Genomic DNA, 11,689 nt, shown 5'->3' on the forward strand with positions numbered 1-11,689 from the left:
ATTTCATTACATTCAACCGCTTAATGCATTCCTAGGTTCCTAAACATTTAGTTAAATAACTGTTCGACTGCCAATGCTAATAGCACTAAACAAGGAATACTATTCTAGTTGTATCTAATTTATCATATGCTCTAATATGTTCCAAAAGCTTCAGATACATTAGACAGATATTTTAGATGGCCAATGGACCCAAAATAATCTGATTCATTCATTTGTAGCTGCTTCAGGTCCGTGACAAATCCAATTGCAGATACGCTCGCAGTCGTTCCCGAAAAATACCATGCTACTGCTGGAGTTTCATCCATTTACAAATGAGCTGTCCGGGCAGCCACCTGTTACTACTACACTTCATGTCCAGCTGTGTGCAATCCATTTAGGTAGTTATTTAGGCTAACTGCAGTCAACTGCTGCTGCTTTGCTATTAGCCTAGCTGCTGCTGTCGTTTTGGTACTCAAAAACTGTGTGATGCAGTTTGCTGCTATAATGGTAGCAAATAGCTGTTGTTTTGCTGCTAATTGTCTTCAGCAAATTGAGAAAGTTTGCTGCTGCAGCTGATTGAAGTAACAGCAAGTGTAAACTTCATCTTTTGTGTATACCTTTTTTGGGCATGTGTTTCTCTACCATTTGTTAAATGGAATGAAAACCTTTGTTTTTGTCTTTTTTCTTCTTGGGGTATGCCCCTTGCAAGCTGTATATTCGCTTAGCCTTTTTCCTATTTCAAGGTAAATTACCCCAAAAAAAAATATGGATGCCTCAATCTAAGATGAAACTCAAGTAAAAATTGGGTAAGGTTTGCATTGAAACCATTGCAGACCATGGGTATTGTGTAGATACGCCTGCATTTACGTACAAATCTCTAAGCTTCTTATGGCAGAAATGAAATACCATCAAACATTAGTATTAATTACACTGACCATCATTGGCCACAAAATATTAAGTTTGGCACAGTTACAAGCATATCTCATAGAAGATACGAAATAGAGCATTGGACATTAGGATTAAGTACACTTACCATCATTAGCCAAATAATATTAAATTTTGGCAGAGCCACAAGTTAAGTAATACAAAAGTATAGAAAGCATTCATGTTGGCTAATAAATTCCAAAAGCTTTGCAGATATTAAACAGATACTGTAGATGACCAATACACTTCTCAAAACGAACTAACCCATTCCTTTCTAGCTGCTTCACGCGCACGTCAATACCAATTGCAGATACGCTCACAGTCATTCCAGCCAAATACCATGCTGTGCAGATGCAAACATATATCTGGACTAAGCACCAAAATATCACCAGCAATCATAAGATGTGCTTGCAGAAATTGAGTCCAGCCATGGCCAGTGATACAACCGTCTACATACTGAACAATCCATTGTCTGTCTTTACACACCAGTGTAAAGTCTTCACGACCATGTACTTGGAACGAATTCTTGAAGTGCTCAGGCATTTTCTACGTAAAAAAAAATACATACTTTAAGTATGGATTGACTATGCAAACATAAGAATGCATTAAATTTATCCTCCTTACCAATTTCTGCAGATCGTCAACTGTAAGCACTACATAACACCTTAGATCATGTCTAGAGGCTCGGAAACTACGTGGAGGACAAGCAGTACGCATAATAGCTTCACCAAATGTAAATGACATTGTTAATTTCTATAAATAATGATATACTATAAGCAATAAAATTTTAATCTAAATAATCTTACATCCATTTGCATTGCAAAGTTCTTGCTCACTATCCCAATTAACTGGAGCATTTGGTTGTTCAATTGGAAGAACAGTAGACCAGTCATAATTGAGTTCGCAGCCATGTTCATCAAACACAAAAAGATCAAACTGAAGGTGACCCACACATCCAAACAACAGTACATAGTCTTGATGCATGTCATGCTCCCGTACAATGTCATACCATCCTTCTCTTAACTTGCCATTTTTAAGCTTGACAAACCAACGTCTACTACCACTGTTAATAATAGCAACTGCTTGTCGTGGTGAACAAAGAAATGGCATCACATTGTTTGGTATTTTCTGCATAATGCAAAGTAACCGTGAAGATTTGGGGATTTTTGTATGCTTAATCAGACCACAGGGAATGAGATAAACCTTACCACTTTCATGTGGGTGTGGATATGAGTGATGTAGGAAATGAACCAAGAGGGTTGCTGTGCTATATAGTAGAGCAGAAGACCATTAGCTCACTTGTTAACATAGTGTATGATATGAACATAAAGTTTCATAACTTGAAATTTCGAATTATGTTGCGTAAAACTTACGAACTAAATTCACATCGGCACTTGGAGGAGTAAGCAAAGTATTCAAAGACCGGAGATGCGGTTCAATGAACTTGGGATTAACAATTAAGATTGATCGCAGCCAGTCGTAAAAGTTTGCAGAGTTGTTCCATCGAAATACTTCTCCAAGTTCAAACAGACTTGAATACTTCTTAATGAAAGTCCAATCAGCAGAATACCATATGCCATGATGCTCATGTACTACTTGTCCCACTTTTACACCTTTGTTCCTCTTATCGATAAGAAAGTATTCATTTCGGACACGTAGGATACGCACAAAGTTGCGACAGGTAGAAGCCAACTGATCTTGAATAGTCATAGCCATGGGAAACTTAAAGTACCTTTAAATGTTCAGAAGAACATCAGGCGCAATTACAATTTGAAGTTAACAATATGATAATAACAAGAGAGGAATAAAATCATTCAATTTTATTACAAATAAGCAAGTCTTACGATATAAAGCCACATGAGCCTAATTCCACCTCATGAAGATGTTGAAAAATATACGTAAAGTTTAGCATATGTGCTCACAATACTCATCATAAGCAGAATACAACTACACTATCTCAAAAGCTGAATGCTGCGGTGAAATTCTTTCGAATCATGCTACATCCCGTCCTCTTGCTCCATCAATTTCAGTTTGAACCATTTGATCGCATTGGCGCAAAAGAGTCAATGTTGTGTTTTGTTCTAACGCATCTGTCAGTAATTTATTGCCAATAGCTGTAGATTTTAGAATGCGAACCAATTCAATGACTTCATCCCTAAGCCATTCGTAATTCTGATTAGTTTCATTATTAACAGAAGACTCTGAGCCTGATCTTTGGTTGTCCAGCGTAACAGCAACAGGGGATGCATGTGATTCCTCTGGCCGTGGAAGAATTTTTTGTAGTAGTGGCCATGAATGTGCCTTCATTTTTTAAAACTTTCCAGGCAAAGGTCCCTAAAAGAGGGCATTAGATATTAATAAAGATTGCAATCTATTTTCTTTGGAAAATAAATACAAAATCGAGGATAAAAAAGGGTTTTCGATTTATGTAAACCTGTTGATTCAGTCAAAATATTAAATGCTCTCAAATTGGGTAACTTGTTGGATTCAACCATGATAGCAAGATGGTTAATCCACTACGTTCATCATTTCAAGTGGCACTAATGAACTAAACATACAATTCTCTTATTATAAAACACAAAGCTTAAACAATACAGATTAGAACAAATATTCAATCGGAAAATGGGAAACCTAAAAGATAGGAAATCATGCACCTGCTTTCTTATAGGCTTAATCGAGCCGCTAATTAGGCAATGACAAATGCTGTGTTTGTTTTGAAGCTTGAAATGCTGCTTACAATAGTGGTCTCAGTGGGAAAAGCTCAAGAAATCCGCACAACTTCGGTTTCCCATTTTGAGGTGTGGCTACCGCAGTATATTGATGAGAAAAGCAAATGTGGCAATTAACGAAGAGGAAGACAGTGATCGTGTACCCGAAAAGAAGGGGAGGAAATCATAGCCAGCGCCGTTCAAAGACCTGAATTTCTGGTACTCATGTCGGCAACTGTCAGCACAGTATATTTTCAACGAAACAGTAAATTTTATCCCGTGCTGCACAGTTGGTGGAATAGTTGCTGCACATGGTGACTATTGTGTCCTTTTTTTTAACTGGCAAAAAAGTGGAAGGGGCGACAAACGTAATAATCCCCTTGCGTAACCATGGAAGCTCCCTATCCGTGGTCAAATGTTCGGTTCGAGTTATAATTACTATCTGCGAGTATAGATTGCCACTACAGTATCAGCTAAGTACAGGATGACAATGAAACAAGTCCCCCATTTCGCTGCCACTGATAAGACTTGAACCCAAATCTTGTTTGGGAATGAAGAAGGCTTTTGCCATCCAGGCTACCACAATTGGTGGCACTATTATGTTTTTAGAATAATTTTCTATCAGTTACATTCGAACTAAGTTCATTCCAGCTACATTGAACGTTTAAAATACAACCAAACAAAATCCAAAAGAAATGACCAAGTTTTGCTTAGGGATTCTTAAAATAACTACTAATTTAGGAATAAATATTTATTGTGGGAATTAAAGATAACTTAGCATAAAGGAATGAGTTATTTCGTAAAGCGAAGTATTATGAGAAAATGATCTGTTTTGTGATGCCAAAAACTAAGAATCTTAGCTGCCTTATTTCATACACTCGGGGGAGGTATTATAAGTGATGCGTGCAGTATCGTATTACACACATTCGAGTCATCGGATTACGGTATCGCCACCTCCAGTCCGTCAGATTATGCATCCGATGACTCAGATCTCATATTGGCAACCAACGATTAAGAGTCGTACATAACCGATACAAGATCCAAGCCATTGGAATATATAGATATTTTATATATAACACTCAAATTTAACTAAAATTGAATATAAAAAAAAAACATACAAAAAGCCCAAAAATTCAGTTCTTTACAATGAAGGCTAAATAGTTATATTTGTACACTTATAAATTTAGTTTTTATTTCCCTCGTGCCTTAAAAGTCCCAAATGGGGTCTTTACAAGTTTCATATCTGATATGATATATGGTTTATAGAATGTCAAAAAAATAAAACGGCAATCATATGTGGTCTCATATTTTGGGAAGAGTATCTCTGAAAGCGAGAACCATAACTATTATTATTTTAAATGTTTTACTTAAAACCTTTGAATTTACCCAAAGGAAAGACAGTTTCGTTAGATGAACGTTTCATGAATCTACCACTTAATATCTCAGGAATTATTTCTCATTGTCCATTTCATTCTAGTTCTGAGATGTTGACCATCGTTGGTCATCGTAGAGCTGTCCTACGTTCATATTTTTTACAAAAATCCCCTTATTTGAATTTGAATCCACATCATCTCATCAACGCTAGGTTGAATTTAACATAAAATTAATTTTGCATCTGCTTTCAAATATGAGAACAATATGGATAGCATTTCCTTTTGTACACTTCTTCTATGTGCTTAGTTCGCTCTGCGAATTCAGAAGTAATATTTACCGATATTCATTGGAGCTGATTTTTTACAAGGCTCTATAAAATAATATTAAAAAATTTATGGATATCTTTTTAGATTTTTGTAGAATCCGAAATGGGCCTAAACGTGTTTTTTTTTTTTGCGTGGTTCTCTATAAATCTTCCATGCAAACAGGAGGACTCTTGTTTGGATGGGAACTTCAAAAAAAATTTCAACTCAAATTACACTCATTATTCTTGTTAATCGGACATCAATTGACAAATAATCGGAGATAGATAATCGGAGATGATTTTGGCAATCAGAAAGCATTTTGCTTATAGGTATAATAGAAAAGGTACCATCAATCTGACATGGAACCAAGGAATTTGGTAATTCCACGCTGTTAACATCATAAGCAACATAAAAAAATGAAGCCAAATATAACCATTCTTTTGCATTACAGTGACTGAGCAAAACATTTACTCCAGGGCACAAGCTGTATGGAAACCAAGATTGCAACACCATATACACGAGACATTGTTGCACGAGCGCACACAAGTCATCTATTGGCTCACGATTTAGCATACCAAGCACAGTGCTGGAAACATCATGAAACAATGGCACTGTTGAATCCCATATTGACTGCCATTTAAAAAAAGGGAAAAAGAACCTACGGATTACGGCCATTTCTATGCCATGACTGGACTTTGGGAATACCCACAACCCATTTTTCCACAGAGATCATCTTTGGCCCTGGACAAAACCCTCTAATTCTCTCTGCCCAAACATCCTTCCAAGAGAAGTCACATCCTTAGATCTCGCCGCAAAGTAAAATATCAGGCAAGCTATCATGAAGTAAACCTCGACTCTTGATTGGCACACTGTTGCAGCTTGCAAACAACATCCCAAAATACTGAGCCAATGTCCATCTGGTAAATGACCCATAAAGCAGAAACTCCAAACACCTCATAACACCAGCTTGCTTAAACATTGTTGATAACAAATAAAACCCTTTCTTCATAATTTCTCTCCCACTCCTCTTTGAGTCCGTGATAGCAACCCAAGAATCCACAGCGAAAAAAATTTCGACAACCAAGTCTGATAAAATCCACACAAACAAAAACCCTGCAGTGTCCTTCTCAAATCCCCTAACCTATTGATTCGTAAGCGAGAAAGGCATCAACATCAACCCCAAGTACGAGGAGGATCTTTTTCCTACACAGAAATTGTTGGCAAAATGATTTGGTTAATTCTCAGATCTTTGGTTGCATGCCAGGGGAAAATATTTCATACCTTCCTTAATACAACTACTCCAACTCCAACGAAGACACGGGCAATACTACCAAGGGTTAATATGCTCTAACCCATTTTACTCCAATACAACCATTCCAATATAGCCCAAATCAGTAACAACAACATACAAAAAATCTCGAAGCTCCAAAAGAAGGAATTCTATCAGTATGGCAAGGCATCTGCTGGGAAACAATCTCCTTTGGTCGCAAATCAAGCGTAGCATGTGCACCTGAAATAGAAATAGTGCCCAAAACGTCATCCTCCAGATTACATCTAAAGGTTCTCACAAAGTCCTGCATAATAGTTTATACATTAATAGAAACATAGCAAAATAACAATGACAATACCATAATACACTAAACCACATGATCCAAACCTCATTTATCTACCTAACACTGCTATAAACATGGCTAAAACCTACCAAATAGTTTCTTTCCACCCAAAATGTAGTTAAAATAACCATTCTCAACCCCAATATTTAATATACTTCCTCTCCCATAAAAGAACAACAAGCTATTGATCTTTGAAACACCGAACAACCAACTCACTTTAGTCTGAAAAGCATTTCTTCAATCACTTTGTTTCATTCAATTTTTTCCTCCAGGTGGGAAAGGAGAGTGGCCTAGACATATTGATAGAAGCATCAAAACGATAAAAATCCCCATTACAAAATGCAGTTCATTTTCTGACAAACTGAAACTCATCCATGGACTGCTTTTGAATTTGGTTCGACAAATTTCTCTGGTTGGGCTTATTAATTCAATCAAGTTCATACAGCTTGCCACTCTGTTATTTCATTTCTCAATTCCATCCAAAGCCATGCCAGGATTTGCAGAAACAAAGAGATTCATAGGCAGTGTCCAAGTGCCAGTATTTCCATAAACAAACAGATTCATAAGCACTGTCAAAGAATATATGAGGAAATCAACCAATATTTGTGCATACTTTAACGGAAATGTATGCTCGTAAGCGGAAATCTACCAAGATACTTCGCACAGCAAGCTATATTAGAATACTTTTTGTACCACCAAAGACAGGAGGCCATGGCTTTATTACTCACTGTAAAGTACAAACAAAGTTATGGTTAATATACAGCAATCCCCAAACAAAACACACATAGAGAAGTTCGGCATGACCGAGTATTGTTTGAGAAAATACATTTCCAGAGTACTGTATGTTTTCATTTATTTATATAAATATATATATATATATATATAGAGAGAGAGAGAGAGAGAGAGAGAGAGAGAGAGAGAGAAAGAGAACACATTCCCACAAAAGATTCAGCCTGCACATGTGATTGGAAACTTACAAGGTTCAATCTTCAATCCCAGGGGGAAAAAGCCCCTCCTTACATAGCTTTTGCCGACTTGCCTCATCCAGTAATTTTGAAATCCTTTCTGTATTTTCTTGAATCCCTTTAATTCTTCCTAAAGAGGCACTTAAGTTTCAGAATTCAAAATGTAAAGGCTGCACTCAAACGATACCAATGAGAAAAAATCCATCGCTTGCGGTAAATGTACAGGCAAATGCAAGAGAATGGAGAACTTCAAAGGGTAATAAACCACAATATTCAAAAGGAAAAATAACCTTGCAACTGAAGGTTTAATTATGCTAGATCATAACTGCTGTCTATTTTAAAAAGTAAAGGTCAGCTAGATATCTAGACATTTGGATAAATGCGGCAATCATCAAAAGGTAGATGAAGCAAAGCAAGTCAAAATGACAAATACTTTTCTTGGTTTTCCAAGTATCAAACAGAATCCCAACTACGTAATGGTCAAAAATGGATTTTTCAGCTTCCAGTAACTGGGAAATATACTTATACCAATACAAAAGCACATCCAACTTAACTAACACAAGGTAAACACAACAGGATACAACTTCATTACTATTTACAAAGTCAGTGTGTTCTTGGCACACTTTACAATCGCAGATGTCAATACAAAAATGGCTTTTTCAAAAAGATGTGAGCCATTGTCATTGTAAGAAACTCTACAAAATGAAGATAAACCAGAGCACAAGCTCATCTTTCCTACATAATTATTCCTAGAATTCCACTGAACTGGCCTGCTGAAATCTAGGTACAAGTCACTGGACACAACAGGGCGGGTGGTCGAGATTAACATTAGTACCACCAATAGATACGCTCGCAATCATTCACACTGAAAACCATGGTATGCAATTGGAGGTTGATATCGGGACTCAGCACCAACATGTCAGAGCTCTCAAGTTTGTGTTCGCCAACAAATAATTTCCAACCATAGCCAACAAAGTGCCCAGCCACATACCGCACAAACCAACTTCTTCCTCTCGACACCAATCTAAAATATTCATAGCCATGAGTTTGGCAAAATAGCTGGAATCGCGGAGGCAGTTCCTAGAAGTAAAAGCCAAAGATTCTTTTAATGCAGGCATACATCCAAAAATATATTTTTTTATAGAGTTTTCAGAGTTGATCACATAATTAAGCCTAACCAGCATCTCTAGATCAGAAGGCGACAGTAGTAGATTGCACCGCAATGCATGCCTAGAAGCCATAAAACTGCTTGGTGGACAAGCAGTTAAAGCCGTAGCTGTAGGTATGCACACAAAGTATTAGCAACTATTTTGAATTACTCAAAATAACAAATGTAATAGTAATTGCATACTCACAAGCATTAGCATTAGACATGGCCAACTCTGCATCCCATCCTATCGGAGCGTTTGTTTGATGAATTGGTAGAGTAGTAGACCAATCATAGCTAATCTCACACCCTTCTTCATCAAACACAAATAGGTCGAATTGCAGGTGTCCAACTAACCCAAACATAAGGATATAATTCCTTCCAAGATTGTGGCTAAGAGCAACATGATCCCAACCTACAGTCAATTCATCATTCTTCAGTTTCACATGGAAGTACCGAGCACCACTATGGATTATCACTACAGCATCTGGTGCTGCAAAGATATACGGAACAAACTCTTCCGGTATAGTCTGCATTTAAAGAAACAATTCGAACCAACCTTAAACGGGCATGCAAAAATCATTAATAACTAACTCTTACACGACATTTGAAATCTTGTACTGAAATGGTATTTAAAATCTCACCACTGTCATATTCTCTCTGATTTGGACAACTTCCACAAACCAACAGCAGTGATGATCTACAAAAGAATGAGTTTGAACAAATTTTAGTTGTTTATTATCAATACTTACAGATAGAACTGTAATCTGGAAAGTGTTTTCAATCTAAGTTTTTAATTAGCAATACCGCGGGGGGGAGTAGGAAGAACAGGTAAAGCATTGGACGAACGGTAAAAAGGCTGAATGAACCTTGGCCTTGCATTGACAATCGAACTCAACCAATCTTCAAAGTCCCTAGCTTTTTCCCACTCAAACTGTTCACCAAGCTCAAACAAAGCTAAATATTTCTTTATGAAAGGCACATCAGCGATGTATCGTAACTTATGCGTGCTTTGTGACGCTGACTCTCCAACCCGTACAACTGTATCATTTGAACTCCTTAGGTAGTACACTGCTCCAAATTCATTCCCAATCCTAATGCGCCGCACCCGTAAAACTTCGACAAAGTGCGGGCAAGTAGATGCCAAAGCATCTTGGAAGCTTAAAACCATACTAAGCGCACGAAACCTTCACGGGCAATTCCAAGAATTACATCAAATCAAAGATGGCTAATATATTGATAGTATGATAGCAAATCAGAATCGAAACTGGAAATTATTAACCAATAAACTTAGGGTAGAACTGCGTCTGAGTTTTTTTTTTAGTTGAACACATAACTGGGAGTTATAGCATCCCTATTCCATTGGCTTTCATACATAAAATCTGTAAAAAAAGATGGTCTCGAAAACTATTTTGCCCTTAATGATGGAATCGAATCGAAATCGAAATTGGATACAAATCAATACTTTACCTCTTCTCACACCTCCTCTCTGATTGTAGCACGAACGGAATGCGTTGAAGCACCAACTGATCTCCCATCTCCTTTAAAGATGTCGACCGCCGAAGCAACAGTGCCGTCATGATGAGTTAGGGAAACTATTTGGACTTAACAGGTACAAAAATTCAGTAAATTACGGAACCGAAGTACAACAAAGCCTGCCTCTCGTTCAAAGACGACGTCAAGCGTAACAAGTACAACAATTCGGTGCCGATCCAAAAAACGGAGAAAGTACAAGAATTCGGCGAAATCAACAAATACAGTACCAATTTCATGCTTGAAAACCGCATGACCGACGACGTCTCTGCCGCTTCTCTCACGATCGAACGGAAAAGTACAACAATTCGGCGAAATCGGCTCTCACGATCGAGCGTTAACACGTGCGAACCAAACTCTCACGATCAGGCGTTAACACAAACGGAAAGGAAAACCTCTGAGGGCATTAAGGTAAATTCACACAATGCCTTGGCTTACCCACCTATGATCTTTTACTACAAGTGTATTGATATGCATCGATCGATGTCGGTTTTGCCCAGCTCATCCGTGGCCACACCCGGTTGACCGTAGAAACGACTCGCCACCCAAGTCGAGTTTGACCACAAGTTGATTTGATCATCCCCTGGAGGCTAGGCTTACGTTACTCCTTTACTTGGCACTTGGATTAGATGGATTAAAAATACGAATTAGGGCAAAAATTTATTTAATTGCTTGGAATTCGAATGGAAATCTCGTTTGATTCTACATTCCTATTGTCTGCAATTACTCTTATTTGGTTCATGAGCTATATAAAATTAAATTCATTTGTTGTTGTAAATTTCAATATTTTTCTTCGATATAATTACCTAAATTGACTAGATAAAATCTCGTATTATATATATATATACATATATACATATATATGTATATATATATATAGATAAATACATATATATGTATATATATATATGTATATATAAAAGACTTATCAAAGAGAACGGCTTTCTTGGCAAGGGCGGTCAATGGTAGAAAAGAGTAATTCATTTTAGATGGGTTGAATTTAGGGAAAATGACGGTCAAGGACTTGTTTGATAATTAATACCCTCCAAGGACATTTTCAGCATTAACAAATGTTTTCAGCATGTTCTTGACGGGTATTAATTATCAAAACACGTCATGTATCGTCTTTTTCCCTTGAATT

The 11,689-nt window shown here is 37.2% G+C and overlaps 2 protein-coding genes across 3 annotated transcripts; both read right to left on the reverse strand.

The window, feature by feature from the left end:
- Positions 1-1,148: 1,148 nt before the first annotated feature.
- LOC131326021 (uncharacterized) lies at positions 1,149-1,703 on the reverse strand. The gene is made up of 2 exons (XM_058358567.1): positions 1,528-1,703; positions 1,149-1,449 (listed from the first exon to the last, which is right to left on the reverse strand). The coding sequence occupies exons 1-2, from the start codon at positions 1,645-1,647 to the stop codon at positions 1,198-1,200; spliced, it is 372 nt and encodes a 123-aa protein (XP_058214550.1). The 5' UTR covers positions 1,648-1,703; the 3' UTR covers positions 1,149-1,197.
- A 6,731-nt stretch (positions 1,704-8,434) lies between these two features.
- Positions 8,435-10,785, reverse strand: LOC131325997 (uncharacterized). 2 transcript variants are annotated; one of them, XM_058358540.1, is made up of 5 exons: positions 10,486-10,785; positions 9,823-10,202; positions 9,660-9,715; positions 9,224-9,545; positions 8,435-8,948 (listed from the first exon to the last, which is right to left on the reverse strand). In XM_058358540.1, coding segments are annotated over exons 1-5 (870 nt in total). In that variant the 5' UTR covers positions 10,596-10,785; the 3' UTR covers positions 8,435-8,946. The 2 variants fall into 2 exon arrangements, with proteins under 2 accessions (XP_058214523.1, XP_058214530.1); XM_058358547.1 differs by lacking the exon at positions 9,823-10,202 and adding an exon at positions 9,047-9,144 and having other exon boundaries at positions 10,486-10,566.
- Positions 10,786-11,689: the final 904 nt, after the last annotated feature.

The sequence above is a fragment of the Rhododendron vialii genome, chromosome 1a (assembly GCF_030253575.1).
Source record: "Rhododendron vialii isolate Sample 1 chromosome 1a, ASM3025357v1".
NCBI classification, from domain to species: Eukaryota; Viridiplantae; Streptophyta; class Magnoliopsida; order Ericales; family Ericaceae; genus Rhododendron; species Rhododendron vialii.

Coding starts and splice junctions, on each gene's coding strand:
- LOC131325997 (XM_058358540.1), bottom strand. CDS start 10,595: ATGACGGCACTGTTGCTTCGGCGGTCGACATCTTTAAAGGAGATGGGA. Junction 9,716..9,822: donor TCTTCCTACTCCCCCCCGCG/GTATTGCTAATT, acceptor ATTCTTTTGTAG/ATCATCACTGCTGTTGGTTT. Junction 9,546..9,659: donor TCAGAGAGAATATGACAGTG/GTGAGATTTTAA, acceptor CTTTAAATGCAG/ACTATACCGGAAGAGTTTGT.
- LOC131326021 (XM_058358567.1), bottom strand. CDS start 1,647: ATGTCATTTACATTTGGTGAAGCTATTATGCGTACTGCTTGTCCTCCA. Junction 1,450..1,527: donor TTGACGATCTGCAGAAATTG/GTAAGGAGGATA, acceptor TTTTTTACGTAG/AAAATGCCTGAGCACTTCAA.